This window comes from Pan troglodytes, chromosome 1, assembly GCF_028858775.2.
Source record: "Pan troglodytes isolate AG18354 chromosome 1, NHGRI_mPanTro3-v2.0_pri, whole genome shotgun sequence".
Lineage (NCBI taxonomy): Eukaryota > Metazoa > Chordata > Mammalia > Primates > Hominidae > Pan > Pan troglodytes.
Window position 1 is genome coordinate 168931272 of NC_072398.2, and position 21821 is coordinate 168953092.

At 42.1% G+C, this 21821-nt stretch overlaps 1 protein-coding gene across 14 annotated transcripts in view; it reads right to left on the reverse strand.

Annotated features, from left to right (window-relative positions):
- The window catches only part of PATJ (PATJ crumbs cell polarity complex component), a 421434-nt gene that overhangs the window by 95827 nt on the left and 303786 nt on the right, over positions 1-21821 (reverse strand). For all 14 annotated transcript variants that reach the window (XM_063817330.1, XM_016919657.4, XM_016919650.4 and 11 more), the window contains one exon: positions 14538-14630. In XM_063817330.1, coding sequence (XP_063673400.1) covers positions 14538-14630 — 93 coding nt within the window. The remainder of the gene's footprint in view (positions 1-14537; positions 14631-21821) is intronic.

Genomic DNA, 21821 nt, shown 5'->3' on the forward strand with positions numbered 1-21821 from the left:
ATTTTTTTTGAGACAGAGTCTTACTCTGTCACCCAGGCTGGAGTGCAATGGTGTGATCTTGGCTCACTGCAACCTCTGCCTTCTGGGATCAAGCGATTTGCCTCAGCCTCTCGAGTAGCTGGAATTACAGGCAAGCGCCACTATGCAGGGCTAATTTTTGTATTTTTAGTAGAGAAGGGGTTTTGCTATGTTGCCCAGGCTGGTCTCAAACTCCTGAAATCAGGTGATCCGCCTGTCTCGGCCTCCCAAAGTGCTGGGATTACAGACATGAGCCACGGCACCCAGCCTAAAGCTATGAATTTGTGTCAAAATTGTGTGCCTACATTTCTGCTGTCTTTGAGTTCATGAGGTTACTTGCTCTGTTACCCTGGTGTCTCTACATTATCTTCATTTACTACAGTGAGAGGAAGAGAATAGAATAAAAAAAAAAAGCTTTTCTCCAGAGACTTTCCTGAAGGAAGTAGACTTGACTGTAAAACCTACAGCCTTTTTTATCACCAAGAAAGGGAAATTTATCATGTACGCAAATCTCAAGTGGTTTTCAGGAATACAAGAGATAAAGAACAATGAGCTGTGAAAAATGCCACATATTTGAATGCACTTGAACTCTGCCATTGGCAATTTGCATACTGTCACAAAAGAGAAGGCAGTGCTGACTCAGTCACACTTTCTTGCTCCTTAGAGGGAATTCCTAGACTCCTGCTACAGATGTATTTTTTATGTTGCATCTGAAACAGAAAAAAAGATTTGCACAGTGACATTTGCTCCCAGTAGCAAACCAGAAATCCAGCAGTTGATAGAGTGCAAATTGGGGGTAAAAATTGATTTTAAGCATACAGTTCAAGACCTCATATTAAAAATGAGTAGGATATAACACCTGGGAATTCTAGCCTGGAAGTAAGACCAGCAAGAAGCCCATAATCATTAGAAACACATTTTAAGCTATTTTTTCATATTCGGATACCAGCACTTTAAAAACACTTATGAGGGCCCGGCGCGGTGGCTCATGCCACCCAGCACTTTGGGAGGCCAAGGAGGGCAGATCACTTGAGCCCAGGAGTTCGAGACCAGCCTGGCCAATGTGGTGAAACCTCATCTTTACTTAAAATACAAAAAAAATTAGCTGGGTCTGGTGACGCACACCTGTAATCCCAGCTACTCAGGTGGCTGAGGCAAGAGAATCGCTTGAACCTGGGAGGTGGAGGTTGCAGTGAGCTGAGATTGTGCCACTGCACTCACTCCAGCCTGGGCATCACAGTAAGACTCGGTCTAAAAAAAAAAAAAAAAAAAAAGCATTATGGCTCATACCCCATTTATACTTCAAAAGTCATTAAGTCCATAAGACTAAAAACAAAAACCATATTATCATCTTAGTAGACTCGGAGAAAAAGCTTTCGATAAAATCCAACATACCTTCATGATAAACACCCTCAACAAACTAGGCATTGTAGGAACGTACCTCAAAATACTAACAGCCATCTTTGACAAACTCACAGCCAACATATTGATTGTGTAAAAGCTGGAAGCATTCCTCTTCAGAACTGGAACGAGACAAGGATGCCCACTCTCACCACTCCTATTCAACATAGTACTGGAAGTGCTAGCCAGAGCAACCAGGCAAGAGAAAGAAATAAAAGGCATTCGAATAGGAGAATAAAAAGTCAAATTCTCTGCCTTCACTGATGATATGATTCTGTAACTAAAAAACCCTAAAGACTGCCAAAAGACTACCAGACCTGATAAATGACTTCAGTGAAGTTTCAAGATACAAAATCAGTGAACAAAAATCGGTAGTATTTCTATACACCAATAACATTCAAGCTGAGAGCCAAATCAGGAATGCAATCCCATTTACAATAGCCACACAAAAAAATACCTAGGGATACATTTAACCAAGGAGGTGAAAGATCTCTATAAGGAGAACTACAAAACACTGCTGAAAGAAATCAGAGATGACACAAACAAATGGAAAAACATTCTATGCTCATGGACTGGATGAATCAATATTGTTAAAATGGCTATACTGCCCAAAGCAATCTATGCATTCAATGCTATTTCTGTCAAACTACCAATATCACTTTTCACAAAAGTAGGAAAAGCTATCCTAAAATCTGTATGGCACCAAAAAAGGGACTAAGTAGCCAAAGCAATCTTAAGAAAAAAAAAAATGAAGCCAGAGGCATCTCATTATCTGACTTCAAACTATACTATATAGCTATAATAACTAAAACAGCATGGTACTGGCACAAAAACAGACATGCAGGGCAACAGAACAAAATAGAGAACCCAGAAACAAAGTTGCACACCTACAACCAACTGATCTTTGACAAAGTCAACAAAAATAAGAAATGTGGAAAGGTTCCACATGTCAATAAATTGTGCTGGGATAACCAGCTATCCATTTGCAGAAGAATTAAACTGGATCCCCTTCTAGTACCATACATAAAAGTTAACTCAAGATGGATTGAAGACTTAATTAAGACCTAAAAGTATAAAAATCCTAGAAGAAAACCTAGGAAATGCCCTTCTGTACATCAGCCTTCACAAAGAATTTGTGACTGAGTGCTCAAAAACAATTGCAACCAAAACAAAAATTGACAAGTGGGACCTAATAATTAAAGAGTTTCTGCATAGCAAAAGAAACTATTAACAGAGTAAACAGACAACCTACAGAATAGGAGAAAATATTCACAAATTACACATCCAACAAAGGTCTAATATCCAGAATCTATAAGGAACTTCAACAAATCAACAAGCCAAAAACAACCATATTAAACAGCAGGCAAAGGCAAAGCACAAGAACACACTCTTCTGGAAAGAAGACATACACCTGGCCAGTGTCTCATGCCTGTCATCTCTGCACTTTGGGAGGCCAAGGCAGGAGGATCACTTAAAGCTAGGAGTTCTACATCAACCTGGACAATGAAGTGAGACCCCCATCTCTACAAAAAATTTAAAAATTAGCCAAGTGTGGTGGTGCGCCTATAGTCCCAATTACTTGGAAGGCTGATGTGGGAGGATTGCTTGTGCCAGGAGTTCAAGGTTGCTGTGAGCTATGACCACACACCACTGCACTCCAGCCTGGGAAACAGAGTGAGACCCTGTCAAAAAAAAAAAAAAAAAGATTGCTGTGAGCTATGACCACACCACTGTACTCCAGCCTGGGAAACACAGTGACACCCTGTCAAAAAAGGAAAAAAAAAAAAAAAAAAAAAAAAAGAAGACAACATAGAAACAGCCAACCAACATATGAAAAAATGCTCAACATCGATAATCACCAGAGAAATGCAAATCAAAACCATGAGATACCACCTCATACCAGTCTAAATGGCTGCTATTAAAAAATAAAAAAAAACAGATGTTAGTGAGGCTATGGAGACAAAAGAACTCTTATATGCTATTGGTGGGAATGTAAATTAGTTCAGCCACTGTGGCAAGCACTTTAGAGATTTCTCAAAGAACTAAAAATAGAAGTATCATTCAACCCAGTAATCCCATTACTGGTTATATAACCAAAGGAAAATAAGTTATTCTACCAGAAAGACACCTGCATTCATATGTTGATTGCTGCACTATTCACAATAGCAAAGACATGATATCAACCTGGGTGCCCATCAACAGTGGACTGTATAAAGAAAATGTGGTGTAAGTCTGGGTGCGGTGGCTCACGCCTGTAATCCCAGCACTTTGGGAGGCCGAGGCAGGTGGATCATGAGGTCAGGAGATCGAGACCATCCTGGCTAACATGGTGAAACCCCATCTTTACTAAAAATACAAAATGTTAGCTGGGCATGGTGGCAGGTGCCTGCAGTCCCAGCTACTTGGGAGGCTGAGGCAGGAGAATGGCGTGAACCTGGGAGGCGGAGCTTGCAGTGAGCCAAGACCACACCACTGCACTCCAGCCTGGGCCACAGAGCGAGACTCCATCTCAAAAAAAAAGTCAATGTGGTGCATACACATGAAATACTACACAGCCATAAAAAACACTCAACGAAATCATGTTCTTTGCCACAACATGGATGCAGCTGCAAATTAACACAGGAACAGAAAACTAAATACTGCATGTTCTCACGTATAAGTGGGAGCTAAACACTGGATACACATGGACATAAAGATGGGAAAAACAGGCTAGGCACGGTGGCTCATACCTGTAATCCCAGCACTTTGGGATGCCGAGGTGGGTGGATCACCTGAGATCAGGAGTTCAAGACCAGCCTGGCCAACGTGGCAAAACCCCGTCTTCACTAAAAATACAAAAATTAGCTGGGCATGGGGGCGGGCACCTGTAATCCCAGCTACTCGGGAGGCTGAGGCAGGAGAATTGCTTGAACCTGGGAGGTAGAGATTGTAGTGAGCCAAGATCGCACTACTGTACTCCAGCCTGGGTGACAAGAGTGAAACTCAATCTTAATAAAAAAACAAAAAAAGATGGGAAAAACAGACACTGGGGACTACAAGAGGAGGCAAGGAGAGAAAGAGGGAGGCAAGGTTGAAAAACTACCTACTGGGGACTGCGCTCACAGAGGTTCAATCATATCCCAAACCTCAGCATCACACAATATGCCCTTATGACAAACCTGCACATGTACCCCCTGTATCTAAAATAAAAGTTGAATGGCTGGGCGTGGTGGCTCACTCCTGTAATCCCAGCACTTTGGGAGGCCAAGGTGGGTAAACCCTCTGAGATCAGGAGTTGGAGACCAGCCTGGCCAATGTGGTGAAACCCTGTCTCTACTGAAAATACTGAAATAAAATAAAAGTTGAAAGGTCTGGTGCAGTGGCTTATGCCTGTAATCCCAACACTTTGGGAGGCTGAGGTGGGAGGACCGCTTGAGGCCAGGAGATCGAGGCTGCTGTAAGCTATGATCTTACCACTGCACTCCAGCTTGGGCAACAGAGCAAGACCCTGTCTCCAGGACTCTTCAGTTTATAGAGAGATTTACTTACATTATCTAATACGATCCTCACTCCCTCCCACCTACCACCACCCTATTTTCACCCATCAAGTTATGTTAGTGTAGAACTGCTGAACTGAACATGGCGAAACCCATCTCTATAAAAAATACAAAAAAATTAGCCAAGTATGGTACTATGCGCCTGTAGTCCTAGCTACTTGGGAGGCTGAGGCAGGAGGACTGCTTGAGCCCTGGAGTTTGAGGTTGCAGTGAAGCTATGTTTGCATCACCACACTCTGGCCTGGGTGACAGAGCAAGACCTTGTCTCAAAAAATAAATAAAAAATAAAATAAAAGTTGAAATTAAAAATAAAAAAAGTCAGCCCAGTCAAATCCATAAGGCTCGGAATCCTTACTACAGCACTCACAGGCTCTAAGTCTTTGAGCACGTGCATTAACTTCTGGTCCCTCAGCTGCAAAATGGAGATGACGACAGTATTAATGCTTTCATTACGGGAAGGACAGAGGTGGAGAGCAACAGTTTCTGCTCAGTTCCTAACAAATAAGCATAGAATCCAGGTGGATGGTATTGCTATTATTATTGCTGTTTCTATCAGGATAAATGAGATCATATTTTAAAGTGCCCATTATAGTGACAGATATGTTTCTTGTTTTACAGAGACATCTAAAAACAGACAAGAATGAAGGTAATCCTCTTCCCACACAAATCTGCTCTTCCTGCTGTTTCTTTTCTCAGTAAATAGCATCAACCAGCCACCCAGTCAGCTGCCCATGATGCATCTGAGAATCATTTTTGCCTCCTCCCTCTTCAACTTTCATATCTACGTAACCATCAAGTCCTATCCATTCTGACTCCTGTATATGTTGAAAATCTGTCCATATTTCTCTGTCCTCATGGCCAGATCCTTGGTTTCAGTCATTATTAACTTTCATCTCAGTTACTCTAATAGCTTTTTAATTCTCTTCCTGACTTCAGTTTTGACATTTTCTAACTGATTCTTTATATTTTATATGTATATAATTTTCTATGCAAAATTGAAAATTGACCAAAGTATCTAAAGAATTCTTTTTTTTTTTTTTGAGATGGAGTCTCGCTCTCTCACCCAGGCTGGAGTGAACTGGCGCAATCTCGGCTCATTGCAACTTCCGTCTCCCGGGTTCAAGCGATTCTCCTGCCTCAGCCTCCCGAGTATCTGGGATTACAGATGTGTGCCACCATGCCCGGCTTTGTATTTTTAGTAGAGACGGGGTTTCACTATGTTGGCCAGGCTGGTCACAAACTCCTGACCTCAAGTGATCTGCCCACCTCAGCCTCCCAAAATTCTGGGATTACAGGGGTGAGCAACCATGCTGGGCCTAACCGATTTTTCAAAGGGCACCTAGAAGGATCTTTTCAAAAGGTTAATCTCATCTTTATAATCCTCTGTTGAAAACCATTTCAAAGGCTTCCCTTGGTATAAAGTCCTTTCTCCTGGTCCACAAGGCCCTCTGCCAGCCAACCCCTGCTGACTTGGTGGTTTTCACTTCCTGCTACTATATCTGCATGCCCATAGTTCTGTCTCTAGGATTAGGCTAGGAATGCAGACGTGAGGACCTACAGGTGATGCCATTAGGGAAGCAGGCTGCATTAGAGAAGAATGAAAAGGCAGGGACTGAGATAAACTCGGAGTACATAATTGAAGGGCGGCTTGGAATGCTGGTCCATTTCCAGTGGAAAATGGAAACCTGGATTTTTATGGAAAATCTCCTGATTCATAAAACTTAGCTCAAAAATCTTAAGAATGTTGCATAGACTAAATGAAACACATTTGTGGGCTGAATCTGACTCCTAACAACCAGCTTGTGACCTCTGCGTTAGACCAAGTGTGGCATGCTCCTGGACATGAAAGCGGTCTTACTTATCTTTACATGCCTAGAGCTCGAAACGCTGCACAGATTCTAACAAAATGTGTACTGAATAATGAGAGCTCTGGCACACCTACATTTCATATAGGCAAAATCTGGTATTAATGATAGCTACCAATAACTGAGCTCTTACTGCATGCCACGTGCTGTGTCAGAAATTTCACGTACAAAATCATACTTGATCCTTATAACAAAGAAGTGAGCACCATCTTCTCTAATTTTTGGATGAAGAAACATAGGCAGACAGGATAAGCCCCTTTCCCACCGGCAGGATCTAAGTCTGTTCAGACTTCAGAGCCTATGATTTGTATCTGGCAGCCTTTTTCATCTGGAAAAGCAAGTGTTCCCAGTCCATTTGGCAATACAGGTGTTATTTGTAACACGTGACGCTGTTTAATAAATATGTTTAAATTTTTTATAAGGATCAAATGTATCAAGGTGGAGAGTAAAGAATGCTTCTAAAATGTTGGTATTCTAGCTGACAAGGACTCTGAAATGGTAAAATGCACGGTCAGCTGCAGTGTGCATTTCCATGTCACAGCTCATTTAGGTTACTGGTAAGTTACCTCTGAAAACAATTCATGCTTCCTCAGGCATCTTTCTATCCTGTAAATTCTAAAATCTCCACAAAGAAACTCCAAGAAGAATGCTGCCCTGAGTAGACTGGAATACTCTCATTTTTGTATTCTTGCCCTAAGGGTCAGAAATTATATTTCACAATGAAAGACAACAGTAAAGACAAATACCACTGAAAATTTGAAAAATCATAACATTCTGAAAATTTTTGAAAAATCTAAAGAGTTCTTGAGGCAGCTGTATACAAACCAGGTCTGTACTGACAAGTGTCACTTGACATATATAGCCCACTGCTGTTATGCAGTTGTACAAAATGAGGGAAGTACAGTAAGCACATCTGTCCAGGGCAATTCTAACACAGTTCTCTTGGGCTCCTGGCCAAGCTTTGGGATTATGGTTGTTCTGAAGCCCCGGATGCTATGGCATTTGCCATTTAAATAGCTCTAAACCTGCATTCAGAGGAAAGCTTTAAAGAACACTTACAGACACAAGGTTTACATACTGGGGGCAAGAAACGTCAATTATTTTACTGACAACTCTCTGTGAAACTTACCTAGTAAACCCATACATTGCCTTGCTGAAGAGGCAAGCATGTTTATTTTACATGATTTTTGCAAAGACAAAACATGAGAATATATATTGTTTCCACCATCTCTCATGGACTGCCAGTGCTGCAATCAACTCTCAACCAGGGCATCAGCGTCCGCTCTGGCCTGTTCTATCTGATGCCACACTGCGGCTACAGTGAACTGGGAGTCATCTCCTGCAGACCTCTGTGGCCTCCCACTGCCATCAGCATGGAGATCACAGTGCTTAACATGGCCTGGCTGCTGCTGATCACTCCAATTTCGCTTCCATCTCACCAATCTGGCAACCACAGACTTTCAGTTCATCAGACTCTCAGAGGCTCTAAGGTTGCCTAAAACCTTCCTTTGTTTTCTTCTTTGTCCCATTCCCAATTATTGTCAGCTTCTCCTTCAAATTCATCCCCAGGGTAGCCCTCCCTCTCAAGGTCAAATCCCCTTTCATACGCTCTCTTGGCACGAAGCAACTCTAGTTCTTAGCTTTGATTAGAGTTGAGGTTTCAGGCCCAGCACAGTGGCTCACGCCTGTAATCTCAGCACTTTAGGAGGCTGAGGTGGGCAGATCACCTGAGGCCAGGAGTTCCAGACCAGCTTGGCCAAACATGGTGAAACCCTGTCTCAACTAAAAGTACAAAAATTAGCCGGGCCTGGTGGCGCATGCCTGTATTCCCAGCTACTCAGGTGGCTAAGGCACGAGAACTGCTTGAACCCCAGAGGTGGAGGTTGCAGAGCAGGGAGCTGAGAAAGCGCCACTGCACTCCAGCCCAGGTGATGGAGTGAGACTTAAAAAAAAAAAAGTGTAGTAACCTCCAATTTGAGCCCTGGCTTCAATGGGTGATTTTTTATTTTTGAGATGGAGTTTTGCTCTTTCACTCAGGCTGGAGTAAAGTGGTGTGATATTGGCTCACTGCAACCTCCGCCCCTGGGGTTCAAGTGATTCTCCTACCTCAGCCTCCCAAGTAGCTGGGATTACAGGCACCCAACACCATGCCCAGCCAATTTTTGTATTTTTAATAGGGACGGGGTTTTGCCATGTTGGCCAGGTTGGTCTCGAAGTCCTGACCTCAGGTGATCCACCAGCCTCGGCCACAACTTTTTTTTTTGAGATAAGGTCTTACTCTGTCACCCAGGCTGGGGTGCAGGGGCGTGGTCATAGCTCACTGCAGCCTCAAACTCCTGGCCTCAATTAATCCTCCCACTTCAGCCTCCTGAGTAGCTGGGATTACAAACTGGAGCCACTGTGCTTGGCTCCAAGGCAATTTATTTAACATTTCAGTGCTTTATCTCTTACATGGAAATGATACTACTATATAACTACTATTGTTATGTGAATAAGTTAGCATGTGTTAAAGAGCTTAGAATAATATATTAACTATGATGGTGAACTTTAGGTATCCATCTGAGTGGATTAAGGGATATCTAGCTAGCTGGTAAAACACTATTTCTGGGTGTGTCTGGAAGGGTGTTTCCAGAAATGATGGGCATTTGAAGCAGTGGACCAAGCAAGGAAGACCTACCCTCATCCAGTTTGGGCAAGGCACCATCCAATTGGCGGAGGGCCAGGTAGAACAAAAAGGCAGAGGAAAGGTGAATTCGCTCTTTTCTGAAGCTGGAACACCATTTTCTCCTGCCCCTGGACATCAGAACTCCATGTTCTCCAGCCTTTGGACTGCAGAACTTTTATCAGCAGCCCCCTGGTTCTCAGGTCTTCACACTTTAACTGAATTTGCTCCTGGCTCCCCTGGTTCTCCAGTTTGCAGACAGCCTATTGTGGGACCTCTCAGGCTCCATAACATGTGAGACGATTCCCTTAATAAATCCCTTCTCAGATATCCATATATCCTATTGGTTCTGTCTCTTCGGAGAACCCTAATACATTAGTAATTGTGCTTTTCAGGTTGAAAAATTCACTTCAATTTTTCAAGTTATATCTTAATGCTTCACTTGGAATAGTTGTTCCTTCTATGGCTACCCCTTAATGCTTTAATCAGAATGACAGCATCATCCTCATTAACAACAATTCACTCTCTGACAGTGACTACAGCGCACTCTGGTATGGATTAAGTAGTACTTTACTGTTATCAACTCATTTAATTTTTCCTCCCATTTTACAGAGGCATAAACTGAATCACAGAGAGGTTAAGTCATTTCTCTAAGGTTATAATTGTTAGCGAATAGCGGAACCAGGATTTGAACCCAAGTAGTCTAGCTCCAGTGATTGCACTCTTACTAATTTAATTATACCACTTCAAAAGAGCATATTATATGAACATAGATATTCTGAACATTATAAGCACACAAGTTTATACCCAAAAGATTAAAGTAATTATTTTAGGGATTCTTGAGCTCTGATGTCAGCAAGCTACCAGGACATCAGGAGGCTTTCAGAATGAGTTCCACTTCTCCCAATTTCCAGTTTTTTGATCTTACACTGAGCAGATAAAGTCTCATCTATAAATCTGGGATAAATAATTCTTCTCCTTCTCTTTACATATGGTTATTTTGGGGATAAGATTGAGTAAGATCACAAACCAACTAAACACCATTTTAGAAAAAAACTTAAAATTTTTTTTTCTTTATTTTGAGACACAGTCTCGCTCTGTTGCCAGGCTGGAGTGCAATGGTGCGATCTCAGCTCACTGCAACCTCCGCCTCCCAGATTCAAGCAATTCTCCTGCCTCAGCTTCCCAAGTAGCTGGGACTACAGGCACCCGCCACCATGCCCAGCTAATTTTTGTATTTTTCGTAGAGATGGGGTTTCACCATGTTGGCCAGGCTGGTCTCGATCTCTTGACCTCGTGATCTCCCCGCCTCGGCATCCCAAAGTGCTGGGATTATAGGCATGAGTCACCGTACCCCACGAAAAAACTTAAATATTAAAAAAATTAAGCCAATGAGATTATAGATGAAACTGTTTTGCAAATTGGAAAGCTCTGTGCAAGTACTTTCATTCAAGTTCTTTTCAAAAGGCTTCTAACAGGCTCTCATCTAGACTTCTGAAATAGATACCAGACACTTCCCTGCCTCCAGTCTCTCACAATCAGAATCTATGCTTCACAAACCATCAACTGATCTACAAAAAAGTTATTTCCCCCTTTAAAAATATTTTAAAGAAATGGAATACCTTCTGAAATTATTATAAACTCCTTGGCTATGCATCTAGGGCTACTGAGATACAGACCAAAGCCAACCAACTGAATATACTGAAAATAGCACTGGAGTATGCATAGGCCACGGCTTAGCCTCAGCTCTGAAAATAACTTTTTTTTTTTGGACACAGGGTTTCACTCTGTCACCCAGGCTGGAGTGCAGTGGCACAGTCACAGCTTACTGCCACCTCAACCTCCCAGGTCCAAGTAATCCTCCCACTTCAGCCTCTTGAGTAGCTGAGACTACAGGTGCTTGTCACCACACTCAGCTAATTTCTTCTATTTTTGTTTTTTTTTTAATAAAAATGGGGCCCACAATGTTGCCTAGGCTGGTCTTGAACTAGGCTTGTCTTGAATTAATACTTCATTACAAGACAATGACATTTATGTATATGTTAGGTTGAACCATATGAAATTTTTACCTACCAAAATGGCAATTTCATATGATTCAATCCAACATTTTGCTAATTGATGTACTATGTTCCTTCCCCCTCCAACTGTGGAATGAGTCCATGAGGGAAGGCATTTTTGTACATTTTGTTCACTGTGGTATCTTCAGTACCTGGAACATAGTGGTATTCGGCAAATATTTGTTGAATGAATGAAATGAATTTACTAAGTTCTATTTGCCCTATATTCTTCTGTGTGATTTATATTTTATAGCCCCTTTGTTTCCTAATAGCATCCTAATTACCGTCATTCCTCAGCTGAGGAAACTGAGGTTTGGTGAGGTCAAGTGACTTCTTCAAGACACTTTTTTTTTTAGACGGAATTTCGCTCTTCTTGCCCAGGCTAGAGTGCAATGGCGCGATCTCGGCTCACTGCAACCTCCATCTCCCAGGTTCAAGCGATTCTCCTGCCTCAGCTTCCCAAGTAGCTGGGATTACAGTCATGCGCCATCATGCCTGGCTAATTTTGTATTTTTAGTAGAGACGGGGTTTCTCCATGTTGGTCAGGCTGGTCTTGAACTCCCAACCTCAGGTGATCCTCCTGTCTTGGCCTCCCACAGTGCTGGGATTACAGGCGTGAGCCACTGTGCCCGGCCAGACACTCTTAAATAATACTTTATGCCAGGCCATTTATATTGATGCTATAAAAGTTGTCCAAATTCAGGCTATCTTTCCTTTCTGAACTAGAACATGCAGAGATTCTACTGCAAACAGTGATTAAGAAACTCCAGAACCAAAAGGACAGATGGTGGGTAAGGAAGGGAACAGAGTGGAAAAAGACAGACACTAGTCAATGGGTATGGGAAAGCCTTCAATTGTTGGTGAAGTGCAGTATGAAACATTATCTAAAAATGACCCTCAGGCCTCCAGGCCCTCTGCCTCTTCAACTGTCTTGACACCTGCAGCCCTGTCACTGGTGTTGCTTACTTGGGAACTGGGAGTGGATGATGGATGGCTTTTACCTTTGGCCTGCACATGAGCCTGGCTGGGACTACTAGACTCTTCCAGCAAGCAAGAGAGTATTCTCACTCTTTTTACCATTTCCTCTGTGGATGAAATTGGGGATGCCTACCTACAAAATTCTATTGCTTTAAAAGACTTTCCCCTAACCTGACTATGGAGATATAGTGCCAAAAAGAACAAGTTAACATATTTTTAAGTAAAGAGGCTTTCGGTTTGAAATTTGTTGCTGTTCCTCATTTCCCTTTAGTGCAAAAATGCACTCCACCTTTTGGAAAGGGAAGTCATAATTTTTTACTGCCATTATTCTTTTTTCTTTTTTTTTTTTTTGAGACGGAGGTTCGCTCTTGTTGCCCAAACTGGAGTGCAATGGCGTGATCTTGGCTCACCGCAACCTCTGCCTCCCCCTGGGTTCAAGCGATTCTCCTGCCTCAGCCTCCCAAGTAGCTGGGATTAGAGTCATGCACCACCACGCCCAGCTAATTTTTGTATTTTTAGTAGAGACGGGGTTTCTCCATGTTGGTCAGGCTGGTCTTGAACTCCTGACTTCAGGTGATCTGCCCGCCTTGGCCTCCCAAAGTGCTGGGATTATAGGCTTGAGTCACTGTGCCCGGTCATTTTTTTTTTTTTTTTTTTAGTCAGTCTCTGGTAAATAAACTGCTACTACTCTTAATGCCAGGGGTCTCAGGTCCCACGTAGGGTTTATTCATGAGTGGCCCATTACAATTTCCACTCTTTCCCTTCAGCCAGAATAAGCTCACTTTCTAGGATATGCAATCTGTGGCAGTCACAAGATATATTTTCCAAAACCTGAAAAAGGATAAATGGATGATTTCTCAAATGCCCTGAAGTAAAACGAACAACTCTGGGCTGTCATAAAATCAGAGTTAGATGACACTCCTAAGTGATTAATTCTTTGAGATTTGTAGGACATTTTTAAACACAGAGGGGAAAAAAGCCTACATTTCTTCTAGAATTTGTAGTCTAACCCTGGAAGTGCTGGGCTACAAAACAGAAAAGCAGATGATGATCCAAGGCATGGGAGTCAGAGGGTAGGGCAGCCATCTCCCAGCCTATCACATACTGGCTGGGGGCCTTTGGCAAGTTAGTTAACTTCTCTAACTCTCAGTTTCCTCACGTGTAGGAAAATCAAAGAACAGGAAATGCATGCAGAACACAGCACAGTGTCTGATATGCAACAAATGTTCAATGACTATTAAATAACAAAATATCAAACATTAGGGTACATAAGGAGAAAGAGTTCTCTAAAACTGCCTCTCTTCTAATGCCCTAGCCCCTGGATAAGTTTAAGTATCTTTTGCTTGGAATAAATGGAATAAATTTAACATTTTTTCTTGTGCCTCCAGGACTAATTAAGCACAGCTCTGGCCTTATAAAAATCCAATATTAAACCAGATATAAAGGATAAATTGCAGGCCAGGCACAGTGGCTCACACCTGTAAACCCAGCACTTTGGGAGGCCAAGGCGGATGGATCATCTGAGGTCAGGAGTTCAAGACCAGCCTGGCCAACATGGCAAAATCCCGTCCCTACTAAAAATATAAAAATTAGCTGGGCATGGTGGCGTGCGCCTGTAGTCCCAGCTACTCTGGAGGCCGAGGCAAAAGAATCGCTTGAACCTGGGAGGCAGATGTTGCAGTGAGCTGAGATCATTGCACCACTGTGCTCCAGCCACTGCGCTCCAGCCTGGGCGACAAAGTGAGGCTCCATCTCAAAAAACAAAAACAAAAACAAAAAAAAAAAGAGGAGAGATTGCTTCCTTAATCCCAGACAGCACAATTCAAGTGTTGCTAAGGTAAGAGAAGATGCTCTTCTTCAGAGTCAATGGGTCACTCACTACGTATAATAGCTTCTCGTCTCACAGACGAAGATTCCTGAGAGAAGCAAACATGATAGGTGGTTCTTTCCAAGGTGGTACAAAATATAAGTGATACATCCCTAAACAGAATACAGGATGAAAAATACTCAAGATTCTCACCAGTTTGAAGCTTTCACTTTCAGGCAATTGTTTAATACCAACTTCGAGGCTGCCGTCTTCCTCACTACTAATAGGTTCGGTGCCGCTCTGATCCTATGGAACGTTAAAAAGAAAATGGCAAAGATGTCATTCTTCACTTACACTCCCTCGAATTGTACAGATACTCAATGTCATTTGCTCATCATATGGTTGTGGTGGATATTGTTTCCTCTGAGGAAGTATTTTCTGTTTCTTTCTTTCTAGCAGAAGACTGTTTTGTTGTTGTTGTTTCAGGTATCTATCTCTGCTGCTCACAGATAGGCCTTAGGGAAAGCTGGTCCCTACCCTCTGTTTCAGGTGTAGGCCTGATTGCCTAGGATAGTCTTTTTCTTTTCCCAGTGATTTTGTCCGGAATGGGCAGATCAGGAATAGATTTTGTCAGTTCTGGCCAATGAAATACAAGGAGAGGTTTGCTGGAGATGTGTGGAAAAGTTCTTCTTTAGTCTTAAGAGAGCTGCAAGAAGTCCCTATACCTCCCAAATTAACAAGAGAGCATGAGCCCAAGTTTCCATGGACGGCCGTCCCATGACAATGAGGGAACCAGCCTTAGGATAAGGCTGACCCTGTGGGTTACAAAGCAAATGTAGACATAGAAAGAACTGGTTCTCTGCTGGCAAAACTAGGTCACTGGATTGAGCAAACTTGGAGCCCAGCCTTATCCTTAACCACCTTCTGTGAGAGCTAATACATTTCCTTTTGCTTCAACCGGTTTGAGTTAGCCATTCTGTTACCTCCAGCCCAAGCTTTCTCACTGAGTCAGTTGACTGTTTTTTGTATATGACTAAACTGTTTGAGATAAGAGACTGGGTTTATCTTGTTGATGTCTTTTATTTTTTTTATTTAATAAAAAATGTTTCTTTAAAATTTAATAAACAAATTTTTTTTTTTTTTTGGTGGGGGGGACAGTCTCACTCTATCACCCAGGCTGCAGTGCAGTGGCACGACCTCCGCTCACTGCAACCTTCGCCTCCCGGGTTCAAGTGATTATTGTGCCTCAGCCTCCTGAGTAGCTGGGACTACAGGTGCATGCCACCAAACCGGCTAATTTTTGTATTTTTAGTAGATGGGGTTTTGCTGTGTTGGCCAGGCTGGTCTCGAACTCCTGACGTCAAGTGATCTGCCTGCCTCAGCCTTCCAAAGTGTGTCTTGTTGGTTTCTGAAATCAAGTCCCATCACCATGCCTGGCACGTGGAAACCACCTAACACTGATGGAACTAATGAATGCACTGAGTACTTGTTTTCTTTCGTGACTTTTTCCTGCAGAATCCTGAAAATATGTATTTACATAAATGAGACACCTGGCAATAATACATACCACTAAAAATCTAAAACACATTAGGCATCTCCTCAATTGAATTGTGACATATTAAGTGTTATAGTTAACTAACTAGAAGTTATTTTACTTTCTGGGGATATATAAGGAAGGATAAGGATGACAAATGGAATATCCACATTGTACTTACCTGGACTTTTATTTTTAATCACCACCATCCTGGGATTACTACAGATTTGGTTGAAATAGTTTATAGGGAAAATAGTTTTGATTTTGAGACATTCAATCTCACTCATAATTTGATGCAATTAAAGCAAAGAGAGCATTCTTTCAACTATCAAATGGACAACAGAATAGGAAAAGAACATTCAATATTGGTAATGTCAGGGAGAAAGGAATTTTTATACACCACTGAGTGAATATAAATTAAGATAATCTTTTCAGAAAAAAAAATACTCTGTGTGTGTGTGTGTGTGTGATTGCTTACTTCTGGGGAGTGGAATTGGGGAACGGGTAATTTTTGCATTAATTATTTCTATACTGTTTGATTACAGAAGAATTATCACATATGATCGCATATTTAAACATAAAGTAAGGGGAGACTACGAGAAACACCTAAAAGAAGAAAAAAAAATTAAAGAAAGCAAGCAGCATGGACTTTAGAATTGGGCAGGTTTGGGTTCAAATCTCAACTTTGCCACTTAGAATTATATGACTTGGGGCAAGTTGCTTTCAAACCTGAGTACAGGTTAAGTACCCCTTATCCAGAATGCTTGGAAATGTTTTGGACTTCAAATTTTTTCAGATTTTGGAATGTTTGAATTATACTTACCAGCTGAGCATCCCAAAACCAAAATGAAAAATCTGAAATCCAAAATGCTTCAATGGGCATTTCTTTGGAGCATCATGTTAGTGCTCAACAAGTTTCAGATTTTGGAGCATTTCTAACTTCAAATTTGGGATGCTCACCTGTAACTTAACTTGTTTTTAAAGTGCAGATAAAATACCAGATTAAAAATACTACCCTATAAGGTTGCTTTAAAAGATTAATGAGTTAATATGTAAAATATCCATTTGCATAACACCAGGTACAGTTAACTTTTGTTTCTAGCTTTTAAATATAATTTACTATTTTCTTTTCTTTCTTTTTCTTTTTTTCTTTTTTTTTTTGAGACAGAGTCTCGCTCTGTCGCCCAGGCTAGAATGCAGTGGCACGATCTCGGCTTACTGCAACTTCTGCCTCCTGGGTTCAAGCGACTCTCCTGCCTCAGCCTCCCGAGTAGCTGGGATTGCAGGCACCCACCACCAGGCCCAGCTAATTTTTGTATTTTTAGTAGAGACGGGGTTTCGCCATGTTGGCTAGACTGGTTTCAAACTCCTGACCTCAAGTGATCCACCCACCTCAGCCTCCCAGAATGCTGGGATTACAGTGTGAGCCACCACGCCCGGCCTTTTCTTTCTTTCTCTGTTTCCATGTGAATTTGACAGAACTGTTTCTAGCTTTTTGTTGAAGCAGATTCTTTATTCTTGCACTATCTCATATAGTCTTCCTAATAACCTGCTATGGGTATGTACCACCATGATCCCAATTCATAAATGAGGATAATGATACATTTTAAATAACTTGCTAAACAACTCCAGGCAGTAAAAGGTAGATCTAAGATTCAAAGCTGGGAAAGGGCCATGCTAGGCCCTCAATAAATGATGCTCTCATTTCTCTCTCGTTCTTCCTTTTCAGTATTGAGTGTTGACAACTGATCTTACAGAAGATAAGACTCACAATCTTTCAAACAATTATTGTTAATAGACCATGGATTTTCTAAAACGTGTCTCAGGATGTTTTTAACCAGAAAATTGTATTAGATAGAACATCCTCTTCTCAGTGAATTTTGGATAATCAAGGAGTTACCATGTGAAATAAACATACCCAAGTTAATACATCTTGAAAACAAACAGATTTTCAGCATTTTTGACAGTGGTAATGTAAGTGTTAGAAACAGAAATTCTGAACAAAGGAATTACTCTTTAAAAATCAGTATTTAATCTATGGAAAACTTGTAATATCCAAATTCCTTAGTGTGTCTAGTTCTGCAAGCTGTGGGAGCCCCTGAAGAAGGCCTGGCGAGGTTATGGTGGCCAAGTGGAGCTTTGAAATAGTCAATGTTGGGCTGGGTGCGGTGGCTCACGCCTGTAATCCCAGCACTTTGGGAGGCTGAGACGGGTGGATCATGAGGTCAGGAGTTCAAGTGGGCAAGATGGTGAAACCCTGCCTCTACTAAAAATACAAAAAAATTAGCCAGGCGTGGTGGTGGGTGCTTGTAATCCCAGCTACTCAGGAGGCTGAGGCAAGAGAATGGCTTGAACCCAGGAGGCAGAGGTTGCGGTGAGCCGATATCACGCCACTGCACTCCAGCCTGGGCAACAGAGAGAGACTCCGTCTCAAAAAAAGAGAAATAGCTAATGTTTGTAGCTGCAGCACATTAGACTGTAGAACAAACCCACAGGTTCCGTTAGTAACCCTGCAAATGGCCACCACCTCTGGTCCCAAAAGAGAGAGATTCTCACATGAAGAGGCGTCAGCTGAAAACATTCATCTAATTATGCACATGTCCCCTTAGGGAAAGGAAAGTGTTCCTTAAATAAATTAGAGGAATCTTTACTTTTATATTTCTCAGCAATATGCATATTGAAGATAAGATATTCTTGGTCTTTATAAAATGAATAACTAAAGTAGAGGAGAAAACAGCTGTTTAAGGGATGCATCAGCCTGTAAAATTTAAGAAAACATGGGCAAAGCAGTCTAGGTTCCAAATAGTCTATGCATCCTTTAAGATGTGAATAGAAACAAAAAATACTCTCTATGTCTACACCACATCCCACACTTAGAAACTAGAGGATCAAATGAAGCAGAATTTATCATTCAAAGCCAGGTCTCAAATGCCACTTGTTCCATTGTATCTTTTCCTTCTCCTTACGGGGCGGGGGGGTGGAGAGACACACACACACATCTCTCCTTCCTCTAAATTGTAACATTCTACCTGAACCTCCTCTGTCACTTAACATTCATCTCTTTTGTATCCTAATTATGCATGTCCAGAACTGATCTCCCTGATGGGACTGGATGGGACTGAAAGATCCCTGAATCGAGCATCTGGGCCTCATTCATTCCCACTGCCTGATTCATTTTTCACCCTAGGTCTGTTTTACTTCAAATTCCATACTCTTTTTAACTGTACTATGCCTCCCCACTTTTCCTCTTAGTCTGAGATGACTCTGTAGAGGAGGGTTTGAAGTCCAAATCTAGATGGAGTTGGGAGTCAGGCAAAAAGGAAGTTGGAATTGAGGGAGGATAGCAATAAAGCATTTACTTTCTAGGAGAGCTAAAGTTTGTAACAGTTTGATGTTCACATTCATGTTACATTACAAGTAGAGCTAAAGTTGTAATGTTTATGCTAAAATGAGGTACAGAACATAACAAAGTGGATCCCTTCCCTCCCTCCCTCCCTCCCTCCCTTCCTTCCTTTCCTTCCTTCCTTCCTTTCTTTTTTCTTCACCATCTCACTCTGTCACCCAAGCTGGAGTGCAGTGGCATGATCACAGCTCACTGAAGCCTCGACCTCTTGGGCCCAGGTGATCCTCCCACCTCAGCCTCCCAAGTATCTGGGACGACATGCGTGCACCACCATGCCTGGCTAATTTTTTGTAATTTTTGTAGAGACACGGTTTCGCCATGCTGCCCTGGCTGGTCTTGAATTCCTGAGCTCAAGCACTCCTCTGGTCCTAGCCTCCCAAAGTGCTGGGATTACAGGCGTGAGCCCCCGTGCCTGGCCACAACAATGTGGATTCTGCTCTGAGAACAGAATGGCTCATGAGGTAAGGAGTCTTCAAAATACCCCACTCACCAGGAGCTTGGAAAATAGCCAAGAGTCTGATATGGGAAAGGGAAAACAGGTCAGCAGTGTGATTTCTAAGGCACGAGTGAATTAGAGTGGTTTGAGGACCATCTGGCTGACGGATGGGGGCCAGTTGACACCCAAGATGACTCAGCTAATCCGGATGGCTGGGTGTTCCTGTCATCTCTTGCTGATCTTCAAACCACCTGTCCAAAGCTGCCTGCTCAGCCAAGCAGCTTAAGGAGAACAACTTCTCCCTATGAGATCACAGTCAGTGGATTCCACAGTCAATTATGTTTTGTAGATGAACAAACAGAAAAGGCAAGACTTGTAAGGTTTGCAGATCAACCCCCACTGAGGTTAGTCTTTTTCAGACCTTTGGGAAGTTCCAAATTCCCTCCCCTGAGCTTTCCCAAAATCTTCCACATAAGTGATTGCAGAAGTGATAATGCTTATTATTTTAAACTCTTTTTTTTATATCCACCATTTGTCCATAATTTTCTTCAAACTGAACAGTGAATCTTGATAGCAAGAATGCTATTTTATTTGAGAGTAGGCATTCAATAAAAGTTAAATTCGTTAAGGATGTTATTGTGGATTGAAAAAACATTTCCTTTTTTTTTTTTGAGACGGAGTTTCACGGTTGTTGCCCAGGCTGGAGTGCAATGGCACGATCTCAGCTCACTGCAACCTCCACCTCCTGGGTTCAAGCAATTCTCCAGCCTCAGCCTCCCGAGTAGCTGAGATTACAGGCGCACGCCACCACACCCAGCTAATTTTTGTATTTTTTTTAGTAGAGACGGGGTTTCGCCATGTTGGCCAGGCTGGTCTTGAACTCCTGACCTCAGGTGATCCGCCCGCCTCGGCCTCCCAGAGTGTTGGGATTACAGGCGTGAGTCACCGTGCCTGGCCCATTCCCATATTTTCTAAATCCAATGTTCTTTTAGAAAACACACAAAATAATTTTAGTCTCATCGCCAACCTAAATTCACAAATATTTCCTTCTGCAAAACCTTGTTTACCACATGTGACAAACTGAATTTCTTTCTTCTAACCCCAAACATGAGCTTATTTACTAGGCTGCTCAGAATTCTAGAAAGGCAAGGCAAAATTAAAATAAAATGGAAATTATGCTAATGGAACTCCCTGCATGATCAACCTCCCTGATCTTTATGAGTCCTGTTCCATCTCAGTTAGTACTTTAAAAAGCACAACTTCTAAGAAAGCAAAAAGGAGGTCCTTGTTTGTATGAAGATATTCTAAAAGATTTAGGCTGTCCTGTCAATAAATGGAATAAGTATGTTGGAACCCAAGTTATTTGAGCCCTCAGTACCTCTTACTAGACGACAGCAATGGCTTCTTAATTGGGTTTCCCTCTTCAAGGTGTCTTTAACATTGCTATTAGACTAATCTTTCTGGAGTACAGCCTTGATCAGATTGTTTCATTGTTCAAAATGCCTTCAACAGCTCCAAAACCAAAGAATGAAATTCAGACCCTCTGGGATTTAAATGTGGAATCTAAAAAGTTGAACTCATAGAAGCAGAGAGTAGTGGTGGTGACCAGGGGCTGGTGGATGGGGTGAAGGTTGAAGACATGTTGGTCAGAGGATGCAAAATTTCAGTTAAAGTAATAAGTTCTAGAGATCTGTTGTACAGCAGGGTGACCACAGTTAATAACAATGTACAACAATGTATTGTATTCTTGAAAATCTCTAAGAAAGTAGATTTCAACTGTTCTCACCACAAAAATAAGTATGGGAAGAAATACATATGTTAATTATCTTGATTTAGCCATTCTACAACATACACATATTTCAAAACATCATGTTGGCCAGGTGCAGTGGCTCACTCCTGTAATTCCAGCACTTTGAGGGGCTGAGGTGGGAGGATCTCTCGAGCCCAGCAGACTGGGCATGGGCAACATAGTGAGATTCTGTCTCTGCAAAAAAATCTTATAGTAGCCAGGTATGGTGGTGCGTGCCTATAGTCCTAGCTGCTCAGGAGGCTGAGGCAGGAATATTGTTTGAGCCTGGGAGGTCGAGGATGCAGTGAGCTGAGATCATGCCACTGCACTCCAGC